Raw genomic sequence first — 23,711 nt, forward strand, 5'->3', positions numbered from 1 at the left:
TGACGTTTGTATTCGCATATGCAAAAGGAAAAAGGCAATCGTCGTTGTCACCGTGTGTGTGCAAGTACAGCGAATTACAGAGGAGGATTATAGTCGTGGTGGTGTGTATACATCATAAGAATAAACTTATTATCGCATTGATGCATGTACATACAGCAAAGAAAGAGATGCCAGTCACTATGATGATGATGTGCGTGTGCGTATAAGTATAAAAACAAAAAAACGGTGTCATAGTCGTCCTCATGTAATATGGGCGTACATGATAGTGAAAGATAATCGCGTCAGGCTGTATATTTTGCAAGTCAATGGCGGATCAGCGTCATGTTGTATATAATTGTGTTTGAGTAATGGAGAAAAAGATTGTTGCGTCGTTCTTGTTGTGAGTACGAATGGTTTGTGCAGGTAGAGGACGATGTTGTATTACGCACGTAAGTTTGACGTTGGATTGGTGTAAGATGGTGCATCAAGTATATACAGAGAAAATGAGAAAGAAGCAGTAATTCTGAATGGGCATATCTCCACTAAAGCTATACCTCAAGCACAACCGATAACCTTTTCCTTCCCTTGTTCACTTATCCAGCGTTTTTCTAAGCAGCAGTAACGGCGGTCTACTCCTTATAAATTATGAGCACATGCTTTTTTTAAGAAAACAGTTACCTTCATTTCGTTTTTCAATAAATCCGTGGATTGTGCCGTTTTGTTTTCTTTGTTTTTTATTCATCGTGAAGAGCGTAGGAGCCATTTACAAGTGTGCGTCGAAGCTGTTGATTTGCCGTGGCGAATGGTAATGAGATCTTTGGTTATTGTTTTTTTCCTCCCTGCTGCTGCTAACAAACCACACACTTTCTACCTACCTCAGCCACCAGCCTCCTATTTGTTTCAAACTCAACCCGGGTAAAATGAAATGAGGGAAAACGCTCAGGCCCCGTTCCCACAGCAGCAAAATAGGCTTATGCGCACAGTAGTGAGTCTCTGACGCACCCTTGCCATTTCCTGTACATTAGCCTACAAGCTTCTTGTCACGAGTGAAACAGCCATACTACTATATCGTGACATTGGCTTTGTACTGCTTAACTTCTATTATGTCTTGACTTAATAAGTACTCAAATATTCTGCTTTGCTACACTTAATATATTATCTACTTCAACTTTTATTATGTCTTAGTTGACTAATACTATGTCCAGGTTGACTGTTATTATGTCCAGGTTGTCTATTTTAGATTGATTATTATTCTTGTCCAGAATAATTTTTATTCATGTACAGATTGATTTTTATTTTGTCAGATTGATTTTACTCATGTCCAGATCGATTTATATTCATGTCCAGGTCGATTTATATTCATGTCCAGGTCGATTTATATTCATGTCTAGATCGTTTTATATTCATGTCCAGATCGATCTTTATTCATGTCCAGCTCGATTTTCATTCAAGTCTAGATCGATTTTCATTCATGTCCAGCTCGATTTTCATTTATGTCTAGATCAATTATTATTCATGTCCAGATTAACTTTCATTCATGTCCACTCAGATTAACATTCATGTCCAATGTGCCTAAAATTAAATCCCTTCTGCCTAAATAAAAGTTCAAACGTCCGCTAGGAGATGAAAAATCCTGTATAATAATATTTTTTTTGATGTTTACAGTAAACCCCCGTTAAATACACCCCCTATAATTGCAACCCTCATCAATATCAACGTTTCAGAAAAAATCTTTTCAAGACATAGTGAATTTGCAACTTTTCCGCTTTAATGAAACTTCACCACATCGGAAGGGTGTTGATCTTAAAAATTTAATCAGCTTTGTCCTTTATTATATGTTAATTTCTATTGGAAGAAGAGAAAAATCGCGTCAAGCGGGATTGTTGGCTGTATAATTCTTATACAAGCTTGGTACGGAGGGTTGTAAGTGCTGTAAGTGCAGCAACAATGTCATTATCCAAACTATCTTCGGCATCAAAAATATGAAAAAGGTTAAGCATGGTCGTTGCCTTTTCTCTTGCAGACAAGTTAACAATGTTGGTGCTTGGATTGTTGGCGGATTCCGTAGCTGTAGACTCTTCGTTTATAGATATTTGTTGCATGTCCTCTGTAATTAATTCTATAATTTCATCGTCACTGTAATTGCCATGGATTATCTGGCGTTCATGGTCAGGATCAATTTCAGATGTTGGACATTTGTCGATGCTGATATTTCTGATGGACGCAATTTGTTCGATTTGTTGTTGTAAATGTTGCTGCATGAATAGGTCTTGATGCGTAATGGCATTGACTGCTTCAGGTGATGCGTCGTCCTCTTGCGCCGTCATTCGATAAATACTAGCATCCCAGCAATTGACAATTGTTTCTCGCTTTATATTGTCCCAGGCTTTTTTAATCCACCTCATGGCTTGCAATTGGCTGACATCGAACAATTTTTCAACCGGACCAACGACTTCTGGACGACCTATTTATGTCATACTTATTTGACGGTAGGCCTTGTCTAATTGCATTCGTTTATAATGAGCTTTGAAAGCTCGGATGATCCCACCATCGAGCGGCTGTAGCTTTGCAGTAGTGTTTGGCGGCAAGAAAAATAATTCGACATTCGTGAGCACAGCATCAATAGCATGGCCGCTAAAGTTGTCAAGAACAAGTAAGACACGTCGATTTTGGTAACGCATGGCTTTATCGAAACGCGTGATATAGTGCTCGAAAATGTTTCGCTTCATCCATGCCTTTTGATTATAAAAGTAAAACCGAAAACCGAGCTCGTACGCTTCTTTTCGCTTGCCGGTCGAGTCCACAAAGCATGTAGGTTTCTTGTGTTTGCCAATTATCATCGGTTCCCATTTTTCTGAGCCGCCCGCATTCACAAAAGAGCAACCGTGAGCCGTTTTTTGTTTTCCTTGAATCCAGAGAACCCTTTTTGGGCGATGGTAGTCCGAGGCTGGGCAGTGAAGAACAATGCTGTTTCATCGATATTCCATATATCACGTCGATCATACTGAGAAAGTTTGTCGCGTATTTTGTCCCTGTTTTCGAGAATGGCATTCGCATCAACAGATTCGCCTTCACCATGAAGTGTATGTTTACGCAGCCCATGACGTCGAGCAAAACGATGCATCCACCCGTTCGACCCTTTGAAATCCTGGCCCAAGCGTTCTGCAAAGTTAACCGCCTTAGTATGAACCATGCTCCAAGTGACCGGGATATGATTGTTTTCGGCGACGTTTATCCACAGCATTACAGCATCCTCGACTTCCTATATACGTTGTAGCCATATGTTTTGAGCTCGTTAATATTATACTGTCTAAATTGATTATTGCATTTATTATTATATCGAAACATACGGGAAATCTGCCCTTTTGAAGCCTTCTCCCGGTTTCGAGACGAATTACACCTTCTTCCTCTTCCTTTTCCATGCGCGCAATAAGCCTTGAAATAGTTGACTTGTCCGGAGAGTTTTCGAGTTTGAACCTTGTAGTTGCCCAGGAAATTAACATTGAATAGGTAAACTTGTTCGCTTTGTTTTTTTCTTTGTAATGCTTGAACAGCTCCTGACGTTGATAATTGGTGAATGATACATTCTTTCTACGACGCTCTCGACGTGTTTTGGCCATGATAATAACGCGAAAGAAGAGCACGATCAAGAAACTGAAGGAAGTGATAATAAGTTCCTTTTTTTTTAGGGGTAAAACTTTTCGGCGAATGGTCGGGGACCACAGCCTAAACGTTGATCCATTTCGACAAATGCAACCCTCGCTAATTACAACTTTTTCCAGAAAAATCTTCGGTTGTATTTAACGGGGGTTTACTGTATTAGTCAAGCTGAAGGGTTACTTAGAGTGGTGTAAAACAGCGATACGCTTTGCAAAACTATCACAATTCATCAACTCGAACAAGGATGTAGTCTTGCAGCATGTTCCAGAAATAATAAATCCAGACGAGCTCAAATCTCTCTTGAAGAAAGATTTCAATACTCATGCAGCCAACATACTTTCCAGTGTAAGCTTTTGTTTACTTTTTTTGTTCTAATTCTCAATCGCTCTTATTCACAACATTATATCATAGGCTTCTTTTGTAGCTGACGTTGGAAATGTCAATTGGGCGGAACTTGCTAAAGATAAGGTATATCTAAAGATTCTACTGATAATCAAATATGATCGTGTAATAATCAAAATTTTAATACTATATAGCAAGCTTATCAAGCTCAGAACAATCACAATAATAGTGATAATCTTGAAGTCAGTAGTTGTACAATCATCTAGGTAATATTTATTTGCTCATGACCGAACGACAACATATTTTTCGTGTATTTACTCAATGTGTATCATTATTATTTTATTTATAACAGGATGGTAGCAGTATCGTGGCACACGACACAAATTTGCTACAACCATTGAAAGAGTACTCGGTGAAAAAGGTATAGAAGATATAGTTCAAGCATATTCTATCTTCAAATTATTCTAACATACTTGTGATTTGGTCTGATTTTCATCCAGAAAAAAGGAGATGGACTTCATTTGCCCCCCCCCCTTCCTCCTGCTGATATCAATGGGCTGCAAAAAGACTTGTTCCGTGCTTGTTGCGTCTACTTGCAAAAGGACAAGTTGACAAAAGCTCAAGAAAAACATTTACAGTAAGTTTTTTTCCTTTGTTCTGTGTTATTGCTAAGTAATAAATTAAATAAATAATTACCAACATATGTAGGCTCGCAATGTCTGGTATTGTAAATACTCCGAAGACTGACAAGGAAGTCAACATGAAGAAGTACATTGGTGAAGTCACTTTCAGCCATTTGTCTAATATGATCAAGAGCGAGAATTATCACAACGAATGTGTATACAACGACAAAGCGAATGATGCTGTAAAGCAAATATTTAAGGTAAATCAAATAATAGTAATATAAGAGGAGGGAGCCACAAATCCCATGTTTATCATGCTAATTTTACCGAGAACTTTGTTTCTAGGAGTATGAAGAGGGGGGTATCATGGCCGTACGAATCTATATATCTGAAGAAAAGATCAAGATGTTGAAAGCTGGAGAATATGATGGAAGCTCAGTTGTATTGAAGATTCATGACATCTTTTCATATATGTAAGGGGTTTTAATATTATTACATCGTTATCTTGATCAATGCACCATCGTTTTTTGACTAATTATGTATGTATTATTAATTTTTAGATTTGACATGATCCAATTCGACTTCCAAAACAGACATAGTTATATGATGTCTGAGAATGAATCCTTTGCTCGGTGGCAATATGTTTTCCGTGTTCTTTTTCAGTGCACAATTATCCAAGTACGAACGTAAGTAAACAAAACAAAGGGCTTAGTATATTATCATAAGCGAACTTGAATTAATACGTGCTTTAGTGGTGAGATTTTGTCCCAAGCCACAAGAGAAGAGATGAAAGAGGAAAATGGTGGTTTCAGGTGCAAAATCGACATGCTGATAGTAACTCATGGAAAGGATGGAGAAGAGAACCGTGTTAAATTGGCGTCAAACGAACACGAGGAACCAAACGCTGAGTATGATCTCATGTTCGAGCAATAGTCAAAAAGCATCTTGTCGAATATTTGTATACTATCACAGCTGAAAAAAAGATTTGGGGTGGATATAAGCGGTTCCAGTACTGTCACACCTCTGGCAGTGGACGTAATGGGTAAGATGACAGAAAGTGGTTAAAACATGGTCCAAAATAAATAGGGTCATTCAATCACGTATATTTCTAACATAATTGTTTAACAGGTCTTCGTGGCTACTTGTATGGTGTCTACAAGCATGAAGATGTCTTTGTTGCTGCCAAGAAATCCGACAAACATATTGTACTACCAACGACGCTTGCTGAATTTGAAGAGTTTTTTGATACTGGCAGCATCTTTCTATTATTAAATTACATAGTAAGCTTGCCTTTTTCATTTTCCACACGTTTGGGAGATACCATTACAGATTATGTTAACTGTACATCTATGTTATATAGTATTACATCGTCTCAGCAGCTGAAGAAATCTTGCAAAATCCTGACAAGCAAACAAAAAGAAGATTCGAAGCAATGTTAGATGATGAATACCCAGTTGACGACGATCCTTAACTTCAGTTCACATATCCCAACAAAAAAAGAAACTCGACTTGATCCTATTCCCTCTTTACACCATCTACCATTATTTGTATAACATAACCCTTTCAATACCATTTACCTTCTTTAATAATACATATACTCCAGCATCGTCTAATCCATTTATATTCTTTCTTAAAAGTATCCTGTGCAAACGACAAAATCATATCTTTGAGTTCTATTTGAAAATAGCTGTGCCTGGTTGTATTGAACTCTGATTGGACGATGCATTTAGGAGTATCACAACACTTTTATTGGTAAGCTGTTTAGCATCACATTAGCATCACATCTAACTTTTAGTGTAAAGTAGCTTTTAGATGTGTAGGCACTTGTTCTCTCGGCTTAAGTTCTTAGCTATGATAAGCGATCTTATATTTGTCTCCAAAGAGCATGACAGCTCCCTTCTACTTCCACGGCTCTTTGAATTTCGTCTAGGTAGCTCGATTTTGACATTGAGGCCCATTTTCGTTTTTATTTAGCACAGCCAAATTTTATTTTCAGCGCCTTAAAACGATTTTTGTTTGGATCAACCATCGTCGAATATACTAATTAGGGAGAATGCATCACTTGGAAGGAATTATAATTGATTAAGCCTTTTTAAAAGTTTTCTGATATCCTCTTTATCGCATGTGCAAGCTGAGAAAAGATGAAGGAGATGCGCTTGTTGTTAATACGTACTACTTTTGGTAAATATACAGGGTGTACCTGAATAAGCCAAGAAAATGTTGGAAGTTGGAAGTTTAGACAGGATACTGTATTTATGAAGCTGCTGAAATAGAAGATGAAGATCTATTAGCATTTGCAGACATCATGCATCGCTTGTAAGTTTCTGATTGAATGTAGGAATATATCTTTGTATGTGGTATTGAAACTAAAGATTGAATTAGAGCACCACGGCCTTCAAAAGATGTACTAGCGGTCCTTCGTCGCTTCGCTCCGTGTCATACAACGGACACGTGTCGCAAGGGGGTTTTCCCCTTGATGCCGCGAAAGGGCAAGGCCCTGAGTAGCATCACTTTCTATGGCTGGATCAGTATCTTTAAGATACTTACGATTATCTCGCCTGACAAAATCAGTTGTATTATACATCTGCCGCCACATCCTTTGGCATATCACCAGCAATTTGAGATGTTGTTGCAAGACTAGCTTAGCTTCAGTCGCTTCATTGAAAGCTTTAAGTGTCTGCGCTTTTTTTAAGTCGTTGGTCATCGATGTAGGTACTTAGTGTTAAGGTTGCGTTCAGTTAATTCGGCCAATGGTAAAAATGCGATAATCCTTTTACTGTGGACGACCTTTTTTGTCATTATTTCATAATACAGGGGGTACATAACATGATTGAAGCGCGCTAGCATCATACAATCGCACCAGAAGCTGAACTGTCAACAATTGAACGTATATATGTGTAATACTGTAGATCCACTCAAGAACATGTAAAAGCTTAGTTCAAACAGGGCACCCTTATTTAGACCGTTTTTGAACCATGGCCAGTACATTTTCAGCGAAACAATTGGGATACTATTTACAATAACAACATGCCAGTGGATAACAGAAGAGAACGATTCATGCGCCAAAGTTCCCACAGCAGCAAATAGGCTTATGCGCACAGTAGTGAGTCTTTGACGCACCCTTGCCATTTCCTGTACATTAGCCTACAAGCTTCTTGTCACGAGTGAAACAGCCATACTACTATATCGTGACATTGGCTTTGTACTGCTTAACTTCTATTATGTCTTGACTTAATAAGTACTCAAATATTCTGCTTTGCTACACTTAATATATTATCTACTTCAACTTTTATTATGTCTTAGTTGACTAATACTATGTCCAGGTTGACTGTTATTATGTCCAGGTTGTCTATTTTAGATTGATTATTATTCTTGTCCAGAATGATTTTCATTCATGTACAGATTGATTTTTATTTTGTCCAGATTGATTTTACTCATGTCCAGATCGATTTATATTCATGTCCAGGTCGATTTATATTCATGTCCAGATCGTTTTATATTCATATCCAGCTCGATTCTTTATTCATGTTTAGCTCGATTTTCATTCATGTCCAGCTCGATTTTCATTCATGTCCAGCTCAATTATTATTCATGTCCAGATCAATTATTATTCATGTCCAGATCAATTATTATTCATGTCCAGATTAACTTTTATTCATGTCCACTCAGATTAACATTCATGTCCACTCTGCCTAAAATTAAATCCCTTCTGCCTAAATAAAAGTTCAAACGTCTGTTAGGAGATGAAAAATCCTGTATCCAGCTGTGTTATTGATTTCTGTTTTCTCTTTATTATCTTTTCCCTTTCTCTTACTAGTATTTTATCCTTACTATCTTTATCATTTTCTTATTCTATCAGTCATTAAACTACTATACTTTTATCTCTACAGCTTCTTTCTGTTATTTTTATGCAAAGTTATTGGTTAATAGCCAATATATAATGATAACTTTAGCTAAATAGCATTTTTGAGGTTTACTTTTTTTTTCCAGATTTCAAAGACATAAAAAGATTGCGAGTCCCTGTTTTGAAATGCTGATTTCTCATTGGTTATGCATCATTGAGCTACACAATTTGGACTAGCATAAATTCCGATGCTGCACTTTGATTGGTTAATATTGTAATTCCGCATGATCACGTGGGCACAAGATAAAGGGGGGGTACCTATATTGTACAAGATCTGAAAGGACTCTGGTGTTGGCAACACAGGCTGCTCGAAGACGCATCGAAACTGAAGTAATGGTAATTTTTTCTGTTATATGTATTCAATGCAATGTCGTTATTTATCATTTGATTTATAGACCAATAGTGACAATGGGGATGATGATGACAACGGTGATGTTTCCAGTTCTGCTACCACTGATGTGCCAACCGAAGATGATGTGAACGACATAATTCTAGACAATGGATTCAACTTGACACATGGTTTTAAACGATTTCAATCTATTGCACTTCAAAATTCGAAGACAACCGGTTTTACGATGTACCAAGATGTCCACGAAGTATTGTAAGTTTATTGAAAAGACTGTGGGAGCAAAATGGATATATTATTGACATGAAGCAACGTTTTTTTCCCTTTCCCTGTTAGGTCCCTCAATCACATTCTGCTCCTCAATGACAACCAATATGGAAAATCACTGATAGACTTTCTTGGCTTGGATAACTTGACTGGATATCATGCTCACTTGAAGAAGCCCTATATGGATGATGATGTGGCTGTGGATGACACTTTGATGTAGAAATTAATGGTGATTTCTCGCATAAGTGCATTACTATTAGAAAACAGATGATATTATCGCTGTTGTTTTTTTGTTTTTAGAAATTGAAGAACAAGTCTCGCAAGACGATTAAGCACACACTGATGAAGACATGTATGGACATAAAATTGGATGATCTTGACGAATCTATGATTGATATTTTACTGAATTGGTAAGCAGTGAATGTGAAAATATGGTTTTTGTGTATCTCTGCTAAATCTTTATGTATCATAGCTTGCAAAAGTTACCTGATTTCAACACCAAACAAGCCATTGGCGAACAACAACTCCTAACCAACCACATCGATCCTATTGTGATTCATCTGTTCCACCTTCCTGAACACGGACGTGTATTTGACTGGTAAGTCATTCTCAAAAATATACATACTAGACATATCACTGAATGTTACCCATTCCATTCTTTTATCTAGGATGAATCGCACAATTGAAGACACGAAAGGCGACCTGACGGCATCATGTACATTATTGAACAAAGAAACATCCAAAATGCCATTGGTTACTGTGAAGTCAAGGCACATGACAGTGAAGACAATGTCGATAGTATCCACTCGGACCTTTTCCGCTTGGCGTCGTTTTGCAAAAATTCTTTGGATCTTGGCCATGTCAAGATTTTTATACTACAATGGGATCCTCAGAAGATAAACAAATATCTTATGATAATAAGATTTCTAATGAAATTAAGAAATCTATTAATTATTAAGATATTAAAATATAAAAAAATAAATCTTATTTTTTTTATTTTACTCGATTTGTTAAAATCGAATCGATAGTCTGATTCCTAATACTGGGGGGGGGTCTGATAAAAAATCTTTGATTTTTTTGAAGAGGTCTTGACTTTGATGAAATCAATCCTAAACAACCAGTAGGTTGTTATTTAGACTTAATTGAGAATCTGAAAGATTCCAATAAGTCTCCTCAGAGACTACATGCGATATTTCTGATTTAATCTTATCAAAGTCTAATACAAAAGACACTAATGGCTCAGATAAAGATGAAGATTTTAATTATTGGTTAGCCGGACTAATCGATGGAGATGGAACACTCTCAGTGTATAAAAGCAATGCTCAAGTATGTGAGATTACTTTGGGTGAAGAAGATGTTAAAACTTTATACAAAATTAAACAAAGATTCCATATGTCTCTTTTAAAAAGAAGTAAAGTTAAAGCTTATAGATGGAGAGTGTCCATAAAATTATATGTAATAGATGTTCTTAATTCTATTAATGGTAAATTATTAACTTACTCAAAACACGTACAATTAGTTAAAGTTTGTAATAAATTAAACATCAAACCAATTATTACTAATAAAATTAGTAAAAATAATAGTTAGTTTACTGGATTTTTTGATGCTGAAGGTAATTTTAGTATTAGAAATAATTATACTTTAACAATTAGTGTGGGTCAAAAATCTAAAGATATTTTAGAAGAAATTTAAAAAGAATTTAGAGTCGGTAATATTTACTATAATAAAAGTTGGAATGGCTATAATTATGTTATTACAGATTTACAAGGAATTAAAACAATGCTTACATATTTTGAAAAATATCTATTAAAAACAATAAAACATCCGGACTTCATTACAATAGAAGATTAGTTTTATTTATTGAAAGAGGTTATCATTTAAAAAATCATCCTCTCAAAGATAGAATTGATAACTTAATTAAAATCTTTAAAAATCGCAAAAAGATATAGTCCACTAAACGCATCCTGATAATTATATTCTAGCTAATCTAATGCAAACTCCTGCATCTATTGTACCTGAGTGGTAAAAAGGTACCTCTCAATAAAAACTTTACTATATGCTGAGAATTCTCCCCATTGTTGAATGAGATACCTTAAAGGTTATAATTTTCTCGATAGAGGTAATCAGCAGGTTATAATATTAATATAGCCTCAGAGATTGCACGTAAAGTATAAATTTTATTCATGAAGATACAATCCAACTTTCAAAGTCAGACTCCGAATGGGGCAATACTTTGTACGTATTTAGTTTAACTTTTTACAGTACTTCTACTAAAGGTAAAAAAAGATTATCTAAAAAAGAAAGAGAAACTATTATTCTTTCTAATATTACAGCTCAAGCTTTAGTAGGTATTATACTTGGAGATGGACATATTCAACAAAGACCTGTAATAGGTAATAGTAGATTTCTATTTGCTCAAACATCCGTTAAACATAAAAATTACTATCAAAAAGTATTTAATCTTTTTGAACCTTATTGTACCAAAGATTTACAATCTTAGTGCAAATCTTGGGAAGATAAAAAACAAAACAGATCTATGAATCTCTATCTTTGCTACTATAGCTTTACCTTGTTTTAATAATATAGAGAAATGTTTTATTTAAATAATATTAAAGTAGTGCCTTCCGATATCTTTAATTTATTAATAGAAATCGGATTAGCACACTGGATTATGGATGATGGATCTAAACATGGTAAAGGTCTACATCTTAATGTATATGCTTTCTCTACTGAAGATGTAAATAGATTAATTAATACACTTAAAAATAAATTTGGATTAAAATGTTCTATTCATCTCAAAGGAAATAAACCAAGCCCGGGGGGCTCGCACCTTCGGGTCTGCACCTCCAGTGCAAGAATTTATATTTGGGCTGAATCTATGGATAATTTAAGATATTTAGTAAAACCTTATATGTGTTCATCTATGTGCTACAAGATTGATTGAACTTTCCCTTTTGGGAAGAGTTTTAAGTTTTTAACTTAAAATTCTTGAAATAATGATCTATTACCATTCTATGCAATTCTACGATCAATTCCTGATAAATTAGGGGAGTAATTGCTATGTTTGGTTCTCTATAATTCTTTTAGCTATGCCAGTATTAGATACTTCAAGAGTTACAGGTTCAGCATTCCGACCATTAATGAAATTAGCATTCTGGTTATTAGTAGTAGATTTCTTAATCTTACTATGGTGTGGTGGTCAACACGTTGAAGAGCCTTTCATTAGCCTTGGTAATTTGCTACTGGATTCTATTTTGCTTGGTTCTTAATTTTGTTCCAGCATTGGTATTATTGAAAATACATTAATGGATTTAAATGATCCATATAACGGTAATTCCAGGTAAATTTAATTCAAACAAACATAGTTATAGTTTTGCTTCTGTATTATTTGTACCAACTATTTTCATCTAAATCCCCTAAATCTCTAATACTTCTTATGAGATTTATTTATTTCTTAAATGATAATCTTTCTATTCTTCTTATAAGCTCTTTAGGTTTAATATTACTAAGTTTATTAATTTATATGAGTTCTGTCCCTAATCTATCTAATACAAATTCTTCATCAAATAATACTATTAATGTTAATTTTGGAAAAGGTGGTGCAGGGTCTTCTTCTAATGCTCCTAATAATTCTTCTAATACTAATTCTCCAAGTTGGGGACCAGTAGCCCGGCTACTGGTGTTTCAGGAACTTTAGCTGGAGCTGCTGCTACTATGGCAAAAAGCAATCCTAGAGCTGCAATGGTTACTGCAGGTATTGGTGCAGCAGCCGGTGCTACTTTTATTTTGGGGGAGAAATGATTCAAGCTATTAAAGAAGAAAGAATAGAAGAAAATAGATATATTAGAGAGGCGCATATGCATTACCAACTATTTTCATATAAAAACAATTGGTAAAAAATTTTTTGTTGGTAACAAAAATTTAAAATGGCTACAAATTGAATTTTATCTATAATAAAAAATAAACCTATCAATAATGAATTCAGAATATATAAATAATTTAAATGTGATGAAATATATTCCTGTTGATGAAAATATAAAAGATATTACATTGTTTATTGCAAAGTATTTATTATTAGAATATGTTCATCAAAAAAAATTTAGAGTAAAGAAAAATGATAGAATATATCATAATGAACATGATCTTATGAAAAAATATGTTACGATATATAAATTTAATATAAAAAATATAGCTTATGACCCCGTGTTCATTGCATATAAACTAATAAAATATAATGATTATATAAATTTATTTAAAATAGTAGATCCCATTTTATTTATGAATATAGTTAAAAAGATATTTTATAAAAAAGAATATATTGTAATTGAGCAATAAGATATAGAAGGTTTTTTTAAGAATAATAATGAACTTTATATTGTAAATGGTAATGAATATAGGTTTAGAAATGATCTAATAGAAATGTTGCAGAATTATCACTATTAGTATTTGCTAATAAATAAATTTCAAACTCAATTACTTTTTTTATAAAATTGAATTTTATTTTTATATAAAAATAAATCATTCAAAAAGAAAATGGTTGCGTTAAATAAATATCTTCCTATCAACCACATTAATCTTAGAATTAATTTATGTAAAGAAATTGATACATTTATTGATTCAGAATTCAATCATTTTGTTGAAAAGTAAATTTGATTAAAAAATTCAAAAAAATTTAAAAAATAAAATAGAATCTCTTTTTTCAAATGATCATTTCTTAAATTTGTCTATGAATCATGGTTTTTGTAGCCATAAATTCAAAAAAGGAAAACGTGATGGACAGTTTTGTGGGAAGAAAATCAAGACAAATTTACCTGATGGTTAAAAGGATTATCGTTGCTGTCAACATAGTAAGCTACATATTCTAAAAAAAAGCTATTGGTAGTTAATAATAGTATTAGAAATATAGAGATAAAAGAGCTGTATATAAAACCTGAGAAAAAAACAGAAAAACCTATAAAAATTAATATTGGTAATCCTTTCTTCTTATGCTTTAATAATATTCTTCTATAAATTTTTGATATAATTCTAATATATATTATGTTCTTATTATAATATGCCTAGACTATGCCTTTTAATATATGCATTTAATCATCCTTTATGGTTAAATATATCAATAGATAACCAACTATTATCATTATTACTATATCCAACCCATTTTACCTGAAATAAATATGCATTCTTTTCTTTTTTATGTCCAATAATACTTTCTATTTCATATGATACAGTTGAACGCTGTTTTCCTTTTACATTTCTTCTTCTTTTTCTAGTACATTCATTGAAATTAGGAATATCATTATCATTTTCACTATTTTCTAAATCATCTGATTCACTATTATCATCTCTAACCATTTCATTATTTGATAATGTCATATTTAATAAATTATTTTGTGGTTGTACCATTCTATCAAGCTTATCCTTATTTTGTTTTTTAATACTAACAACTATGTCAATTAATTTTTTTTCAATAGGAAAATCAAAATCAGGACTATGCCATATTTTATAATGTGGTAAAATAGGTATATTAAATACTTCTACAAACTTTGTAATATTTTTTAATAAACAGGCAACATAGAACTAAAGATTATAATATTTAATATTATCCATCTTTACAATTGATTTATTATTATTAAAACGATAAAATTTATTTCCAATTTCAGAAAATTGATTTTCGATTTTACTTCTAAAGCTTCCAAATGTATTATTAAAATGTTCTTCAGTAATAGTTAAATTTTCATTTATGTTTTTACGCATTGGATATACAAAGTTATTATTACTAAAATCATATCCTTTTTCTGTAGCAAGTTCAGTAAACTGTGTTGTGAACAAAGTATATCTACCATCAACAGCTAAAGTATCATTTTGATTCATTTTATTATAAAGTTTCATATTTAAAAATATGCTACCATTAGAACTATCTACACAGAATTCACTTTTTGATATAAAAATTATTATATCATTAATATCAGCTGCAAATTGTATGCGTACACCATTCTTTTTAAATTTATATAAATATAAACGTGATCTATCTAAATCCGTATCTGTATAATTAATTCGTGAATCATGACCATCTAAAATAAGTGTTACATATTTAAATAAATCTGGATTATATTTTCTTACAGATAAAACACGTAATTTTATATTTGAAAACATATACATTAATGAATCATTTACTATTTTATTAGTTCTTTTATAATTCTCTTCATTCATCCAAAATTTTTTATAAAATGTATGAAATGTACTTTGAGGTAAATATTTTTCAATTTCATCTCCAGAAATACCAGAAACTAAATGATATAATAAAAATAAGCCTTTCTCTAATTCAAAATAAGGAGCTGGATACTCTTTATTTGTGTATAGTACAACTAAGAAAAAAAATACAGCTGTATAACCTAATTTTTTTAATAATTTATCTTTAATTTCTTCAATAAATTTAATATGTTTTATTTGTGTTCTATGTTTGAATTTATTATGCACAATAGGCCAATTCCATTCAAGAAATGTCCAATAATTAGTAATAATAGTATTTACTTCCTCTGTAATTAATGTTGTATAATCTATTTGCTCCATTTTTTATTTATATTATAAAATTCAATTTAAATATAAAAAATTAATAGTTCTTTAATAAAACAAATATTAATTTATAACCAACAAGGTAATGTAGTACCCACGTAGACGGTGTAAAGAGGGAATAGGATCAAGTCGAGTTTATTTTTTTGTTGGGATATGTGAACTGAAGTTAAGGATCGTCGTCAACTGGGTATTCATCATCCAACATTGCTTCGAATCTTCTTTTTGTTTGCTTGTCAGGATTTTGCAAGATTTCTTCAGCTGCTGAGACGATGTAATACTATATAACATAGATGTACAGTTAACATAATCTGTAATGGTATCTCCCAAACGTGTGGAAAATGAAAAAGGCAAGCTTACTATGTAATTTAATAATAGAAAGATGCTGCTAGTATCAAAAAACTCTTCAAAATCAGCAAGCGTCATTGGTAGTACAATATGTTTGTCGGATTTCTTGGCAGCAACAAAGACATCTTCATGCTTGTAGACACCATACAAGTAGCCACGAAGACCTGTTAAACAATTATGTTAGAAATATACGTGATTGAATGACCCTATTTATTTTGGACCATGTTTTAACCACTTTCTGTCATCTTACCCATTACGTCCACTGCCAGAGGTGTGACAGTACTGGAACCGCTTATATCCACCCCAAATCTTTTTTTCAGCTGTGATAGTATACAAATATTCAACAAGATGCTTTTTGACTGTTGCTTGAACATGAGATCATGCTCAGCGTTTGCTTTCTTATGTTCGTTTGACGCCAATTTATCATGGTTCTCTTCTCCATCCTTTCCGTGAGTTACTATCAGCATGTCGATTTTGCACCCGAAACCACCATTTTCCTCTTTCATCTCTTCTCTTGTGGCTTGGGACAAGATCTCACTACTAAAGCACGTATTAATTCAAGTTCGCTTATGATAATATACTAAGCCCTTTGTTTTGTTTACTTACGTTCGTACTTGGATAATTGTGCACTGAAAAAGAACACGGAAAACATATTGCCACTGAGCAAAGGATTCATTCTCAGACATCATATAACTATGTCTGTTTTGGAAGTCGAATTGGATCATGTCAAATCTAAAAATTAATAATACATACATAATTAGTCAAAAAACGATGGTGCATTGATCAAGATAACGATGTAATAATATTAAAACCCCTTACATATATAAAAAGATGTCGTAAATCTTCAATACAACCGAGCTTCCATCATATTCTCCAGCTTTCAACATCTTGATCTTTTCTTCAGATATATAGATTCGTACGGCCATGATACCCCCCTCTTCATACTCCTAGAAACAAAGTTCTCGGTAAAATTAGCATGATAAACATGGGATTTGTGGCTCCCTCCTTTTATATTACCTTAAATATTTGCTTTACAGCATCATTTGCTTTGTCGTTGTATACACATTCGTTGTGAAAATTCTCGCTCTTGATCATATTGGACAAATGGCTGAAAGTGATTTCACCAATGTACTTCTTCATGTTGACTTCCTTGTCAGTTTTCAATGTATTCACAACAGCAGACAATGCAAGCCTACATATCATTACATATTATGTTGGTGTTTATTCTTTTAATTTATTACTTAGCAATAACGCAGAACAAAGGAAAAAAACTTACTGTAAATGTTTTTCTTGAGCTTTTGTCAATTTGTCCATTTGTAGATAGACGTAACAAGCACGGAATAAGTCTTTTTGAAGGCCATTGGTATCAGCGGGAGGAAGGGGGGGCAAATGAAGTCCATCTCCTTTTTCTGGATGAAAATCAGACCAAATCACAAGTATGTTAGAATAATTTGAAGATAGAATATGCTTGAACTATATCTTCTATACCTTTTTCACCAAGTACTCTTTCAATGGTTGTAACAAATTTGTGTCGTGTGCCATGATGCTGCCACCATCCTGTGATAAATAAAATAATAATGATACACATTGAGTAAATACACGAAAAATATGCTGTCGTTTGGTCGTGAGCAAATAAATATTACCTCGATGATTGTACAACTACTGACTTCAAGATTATCACTATTATTGTGATTGTTCTGAGCTTGATAAGCTTGCTATATAGTTTGAAAAATATTGATTATTACACGATCATATTTGATTATCAGTAGAATCTTTAGATATACCTTATCTTTAGCAAGTTCCGCCCAATTGACATTTCCAACGTCAGCTACAAAAGAAGCCTATGATATAATGTTGTGAATAAGAGCGATTGAGAATTAGAACAAAAAAAGTAATCAAAAGCTTATACTGGAAAGTATATTGGCTGCATGAGTATTGAAATCTTTCTTCAAGAGAGATTTGAGCTCGTCTGGATTTATTATTTCTGGAACATGCTGCAAGACTACATCCTTGTTCGAGTTGATGAATTGTGATAGTTTTGCAAAGCGTATCGCTGTTTTACACCACTCTAAGTAACCCTTCAGCTTGACTAATAAACATCAAAAAAATATTATTATACAGGATTTTTCATCTCCTAGCAGACGTTTGAACTTTTATTTAGGCAGAAGGGATTTCATTTTAGGCAGAGTAGACATGAATGTTAATCTGAGTGGACATGAATGAAAGTTAATCTGGACATGAATAATGATCGATCTAGACATAAATGAAAATCGAGCTGGACATGAATGAAAATCGAGCTGGACATGAATGAAAATCGAGCTAAACATGAATAAAGAATCGAGCTGGATATGAATATAAAACGATCTGGACATAAATATAAATCGACCTGGACATGAATATAAATCGATCTGGACATGAGTAAAATCAATCTGACAAAATAAAAATCAATCTGTACATGAATGAAAATTATTCTGGACAAGAATAATAATTAATCTAAAATAGACAACCTGGACATAATAACAGTCAACCTGGACATAGTATTAGTCAACTAAGACATAATAAAAGTTGAAGTAGATAATATATTAAGTGTAGCAAAGCAGAATATTTGAGTACTTATTAAGTCAAGACATAATAGAAGTTAAGCAGTACAAAGCCAATGTCACGATATAGTAGTATGGCTGTTTCACTTATGACAAGAAGCTTGTAGGCTAATGTACAGGAAATGGCAAGGGTGCGTCAAAGACTTACTACTGTGCGCATAAGCCTATTTTGCTGCTGTGGGAACGGGGCCTGAGCGTTTCCCCTCATTTCATTTTACCCGGGTTGAGTTTGAAACAAATTAGAGGCTGGTGGCTGAGGTAGGTGGAAAGTGTGGGGTTTGTTAGCAGCAGCAGGGATCTTTTTTTTTTCTCATTACTATTCGCCATGGCAAATCAACAGCTTCGACACACACTTGTAAATGGCTCCTACTCTCTTCACGATGAATAGAAAACAAAGAAAACAAAACGGCACAATCCACGGATTTATTGAAAAACGAAATGAAGGTAACTGTTTTCTTAAAAAAAGCATGTGCTCAAGCTTTATAAAGGAGTAGACCGCCGTTACTGCTGCTTAAAAAAACGCTGGATAAGTGAACAAGGGAAGGAAAAGGTTATCGGTTGTGCTTGAGGTATAGCTTTAGTGGAGATATGCCCATTCAGAATTACTGCTTCTTTCTCATTTTCTCTGTATGGGGGTTAATCCTTAATTGTAATTCTTTAAAAGGTTTTATTGATTAAAGGTAAATCATTGTTTAAAATATATATGAAAAAATAAAAATTTAGATTATAATTTTTTTATTTTTGAAACTTTTAACTTTTTTTTTAATTCTTTAAAAGTTTTATGTTTTGTATAAACTTTTTTAAACCTTTAAAAGAGTTATATCCTTTTATAATTAATTTAATACAGGCTAGGAGGTACGACGACGCCCAGTTCATTTAAAAATCAACGAAGTTAGATTTTTATTTGAACACTTGACAGTGAAATCCTTAACTAAAATTAATTTACTATTTACAGTAATATTAATTGTTATGGATTGAAACTCTATATACTTGATGCACCATCTTACACCAATCCAACGTCAAACTTACGTGTGTAATACAACATCGTCCTCTACCTGCACAAACCATTCGTACTCATAATAAGAACGACGCAACAATCTTCTTCTCCATTACTCAAACACAATCATATACAACATGGCTCTGATCCGCCATTGACTTGTAAAATATACAGCCTGACGCAATTATCTTTCACTATCATGTACGCCCATATTACAAGAGGACGACTATGACACCGTTCTTTTGTTTTCATACTTATACGTACACGCACATCATCATCATAGTGACAGGCATCTCTTTCTTTGCTGTATGTACATGCATCAATGCGATAATAAGTTTACTCTTATGATGTATACACACCACCACGACTATAATCCTCCTCTGTAATTCACTGTACTTGCACACACACGGTGACAACGACGATTGCCTTTTCCCTTTTGCATATGCGAATACAAACGTCACTGGTCTTGATGGATAAGGTATTTAGATATGCTGATGGATGGAATGTAGGGTTGTATTATTGTTACTGTAGATGTAATGGTTGGGATAAAAAAATAAAAGTAAAAGATCATACATTATGCCGTCATTATGTTTCAGTTGTCTGCATAAACGGGTATGAGATGGGATTGCATGTTATTACAAGTGCTTCTATAGATATAGCTGTCAGCGGGATGATAATATGGCAGGGACAAAGAAGAAAAGGCGTTCGTTGTTATGAAGGAGGAAGTTCATTTGCTATTACAACAGCAAGTTTATTTTTTATTAATAACAACAACTATGAACAACCAACAAGTTACTATTCTTGACAACATTCGCTACGCTCTCTCTCACTCGACTGTACGTGGAGTTCTTGCACTCATTCCCAATGAAATCGTGCGCCTTCTTGCTGCTCAATGGCAGATCTTTAAGGATCGCATCTCGGAATTGTGTGGCTACAAATGGGTTCACAAACGCGAGACTGTGAGTGGCATCAGACGCTCTACCACGCAATGCCAATAATTACAATAACCATGGACACTGTTCATGAGGCACTTGTAGACAAGTGTTTGGAATAACTACTGTTATTCTAGGATTATGACTACCGTCATAAAGACCAGCTACACCTTCAAAAAAATCAAAGATTTTTTCTTGGACCACCCCCATTCATAAAGATCATTCTTTTTTATTTAAAAATAAAACTTTAAAAGTAAACTAGCGGTCCTTCCTCGCTTCGCTCGGATGAATGAGCCCCTCCGCTTCGCTCCGTGTCATTCAACAGAAACGCGTCGCAAGGGGGTTCCCCCCTTGACCCCCAAGTGGGGGGCAAGCCCCCCAAACCCCCCTGTCGAGCGAGGTTGGATCAATGTTTTGGTATTAGATGCTTATTGTCTGTTTTCAAAAACAAAAGCAAGATCATTGTGCAGTGAGAAGTAGTCTATCATAGAAAGTCGTCAAAGTTGGATACTTAACTATCTCCAGTTTAGAATGCAATGCGAAAAGAAGTGTTGACAAAGATGATGTAGTGATATTGATAAAAAGAGAATAGGCGAGAAAAAAAGAGAATAGGCAATATAAAAAAAGAGAATAGGCAATATAAAAAAAGAGAATAGGCAATATAAAAAAAGAGAATAGGCAATATAAAAAAAGAGAATAGGCGATGTAGAAAAAGAGAATAGGCGATGTAGAAAAAGAGAATGGGCGATGTAAAAATAGAGTAGGTGACAAAAAGAATTATAGAAGAACTTCGTGAAAAACAACATTTCTTGTGCTTTGGCCTTGCTGACCCACGATACGTGAGTTCTCAGGATCTAACATGATTCTGATGGATGAAGGGGTGCGGACGCGCGACATGGCTACATAGAGTAGACCATGCGTGAACGGAGGTTCAGGCAAGTAGAGGCCGACAGTGTTGAAAGTTTGACCCTGTGCCTTATTGATGGTCATAGCGAATGCCAGGCGAACAGGGAATTGGGTGCGTTTGAAGAGAATGGGCGAGCGTGTTTGCGATGGTGTGAGTGTTATGCGAGGGATTAAGACAATGTTGCCAGCATGAGGTCCAGTGGCTATTTCAGCTTCAAGTACATATCTTTGAAAAGAGCGTACAATCAGCCGTGTCCCGTTGCAGAGACCACTTTGAGTGTGCAAGTTTCTCAAAAGCATGACTGGGCAACCGACTTTGAGTTTTAGCAAATGCGGAGGGAGGTCGGATGGATTCATGGAATTGAGTAGCTCTGGTGGGTATGTGATTTGATCCTCTGGATCATCCACAGTATCTGCGCTCGGAAATTCGTGGATAGTGCCTGGGAAATGGTCGAGTATCAGATCGTTGATTGCTAAAACGTCGACATTTTTTGGAGTTAGAATAGAGCGACTGATGAGGTAATCGCGATCCACGTGTGGTGCGTCAAGGCTGCCGTAAATGGCTTCGATGAGCTCGTACGTGTTGTAACGTGGCATGAGCATTCGTTCTGGAAGCCGGACTCTATCATCAGTGGTTGGCACCAACAGCTCAGCACCATCACCAATGCGAAGTAAATACTGAGCAAACTCGCGAAGCTCATTTGCATCATTAGTGTTGGCAGCTTGCTGGACGCGCATGTTGGTTTCAAGGTGGTGGATGGTGACGCTGGGCCAAATGGATGAACGATTTAAGCACTGCTGTACGATCTGCGAGCGCGACGCATTTGGTATCACAGGAAGGACCTATTATTAAATACTTTACTGTGAGTACTACCGCTTAATAGTAAAAAACATGCAAAGTAGAAGAGAGGATACAATGTTGAATACCTGGCGAAAGTCACCACCAAAGACCATGATCTTTCCACCAAACGGAACATCGGCAAGCGCGGGATCGTCATGTCTCATGAGATCCTGGATACTCCTGTTTACAGTCTCAATGACGCTTTTACTGATCATGGATGCTTCATCCCAGATGATCAATCTTGCCAAACGTATAAGCTGCGCGGTATCGGAGCGTGGGGTAAAGCTACACACTGTTGTTTCGTTGACCTCTAAAGGTATTTTGAACGTTGAGTGTGCAGTTCGTCCACCATCGAGTAACAAAGCGGCAGTACCACTTGTAGCTACAGCGAGCGCAATATCTCCGCCACGACGAACATGTTGGAGGAGTGCATTGAAAAGATATGTCTTTCCAGTACCACCAGGGCCATCCACAAAATGCACCTTTGGCTGATTTGCCGCTTGGCGTAAAGATGCATTGACTGCATTAAAGACAGATTGCTGATGCTCGTTAAATTCTTGTTGAGGAGCAGGCATCAGGGCAAGTCGTTCCGCAAGTCGACGGTGCTCACGAATCAACAAAGACTCATTGTTGGCATAATTGTTTGGGTTGGCTGGAAGCACAAACCCATCAAATTCAAGAAGCGATCTTGACAATCCAGAGAGCACCAATTCAATATCCAAAAGGCCTTGGTCATAAATGGCATCCGTGATGGGCAAATTTGGATCGTTTAAATCTTGGCGGGCTGTGTACAGAAAGTCTTCAACCATGCTATCGCGGTGACGAAGCCATAAATCATGTGGATCTTCGGGTTGACAGAAAGCCACAATGACTGCGAATAGCTGACGAAGAGCATGGGGGCGTTGATACGTTTGAGCTTGATCAAGGCATTGATGCCATTCTTCTTGCCCCGTCAACAGGCCACGTCTTCGTGCTGCTGCCTGGAATGATGGCATCAGTACACCATCTACTGTCCGCAAAAATTCAAAGCTGGTGGCACCGGCAACATGATACAGCAAAAGTCGAAGATGAAATTTCTCAACTTCGCGGGGGGAAACAACATAGACACGACCGATTGTACCACCAAAACCTCGTTCACGTATTTTCCAGCGACGTGTGCGCTGAACAAATACAAAGTGCTCCGGGAAATTGACGTAAAGAAGGTCAGAGGCAATGGCGTCGTCTGGGTTCTCTTGGTTGTACTGAAACCATGCTGTCAAAGTTGTTTCATGCGCACGGCCTTCGATTACGTTCCCCGGAGTATCATCCTCATCGAAATGAACAGTTTGTTCATCTTCCAAGTGGACGGCCAAACGCTGGTGCGCAGGAAATTCTTGGTGAAGGGAGAACGAAAACAAAC

The 23,711-nt window shown here is 35.1% G+C and overlaps 4 protein-coding genes across 4 annotated transcripts; 3 read left to right on the forward strand and 1 right to left on the reverse strand.

Moving 5' to 3' along the window:
* Positions 1–4,696: 4,696 nt before the first annotated feature.
* Positions 4,697–6,075, forward strand: BDB00DRAFT_873153 (uncharacterized protein; the record flags this gene model as incomplete). The annotated part of the gene is made up of 7 exons (XM_053127055.1): positions 4,697–4,864; positions 4,950–5,077; positions 5,165–5,290; positions 5,357–5,512; positions 5,606–5,646; positions 5,733–5,884; positions 5,965–6,075. 7 exons carry the CDS (start codon positions 4,697–4,699, stop codon positions 6,073–6,075), a joined length of 882 nt encoding a protein of 293 aa, XP_052979020.1.
* A 2,621-nt stretch (positions 6,076–8,696) lies between these two features.
* Positions 8,697–10,021, forward strand: BDB00DRAFT_873154 (uncharacterized protein; the record flags this gene model as incomplete). The annotated part of the gene is made up of 7 exons (XM_053127056.1): positions 8,697–8,713; positions 8,790–8,838; positions 8,904–9,109; positions 9,191–9,320; positions 9,422–9,531; positions 9,594–9,719; positions 9,790–10,021. The coding sequence occupies 7 exons, from the start codon at positions 8,697–8,699 to the stop codon at positions 10,019–10,021; spliced, it is 870 nt and encodes a 289-aa protein (XP_052979021.1).
* Positions 10,022–11,714: 1,693 nt separating this feature from the next.
* BDB00DRAFT_827132 (homing endonuclease) lies at positions 11,715–12,130 on the forward strand. The gene has a single exon (XM_053123777.1). It carries the CDS (start codon positions 11,793–11,795, stop codon positions 12,063–12,065), a length of 273 nt encoding a protein of 90 aa, XP_052979022.1. The 5' UTR covers positions 11,715–11,792; the 3' UTR covers positions 12,066–12,130.
* A 3,727-nt stretch (positions 12,131–15,857) lies between these two features.
* Positions 15,858–18,123, reverse strand: BDB00DRAFT_827134 (uncharacterized protein; the record flags this gene model as incomplete). The annotated part of the gene is given in 11 exon segments (XM_053123778.1): positions 15,858–15,968; positions 16,049–16,200; positions 16,287–16,576; positions 16,643–16,768; positions 16,856–16,983; positions 17,054–17,228; positions 17,313–17,509; positions 17,525–17,593; positions 17,680–17,751; positions 17,821–17,864; positions 17,946–18,123. Coding segments are annotated over 11 exon segments (1,542 nt in total), but the record flags the coding sequence as incomplete, so codon positions are not given.
* Positions 18,124–23,711: the final 5,588 nt, after the last annotated feature.

Source organism: Zychaea mexicana (genome assembly GCF_025766255.1).
Source record: "Zychaea mexicana strain RSA 1403 chromosome Unknown BDB00scaffold_44, whole genome shotgun sequence".
Lineage (NCBI taxonomy): Eukaryota > Fungi > Mucoromycota > Mucoromycetes > Mucorales > Lichtheimiaceae > Zychaea > Zychaea mexicana.

Coding starts and splice junctions, on each gene's coding strand:
- BDB00DRAFT_827132 (XM_053123777.1), top strand. CDS start 11,793: ATGGATGATGGATCTAAACATGGTAAAGGTCTACATCTTAATGTATAT.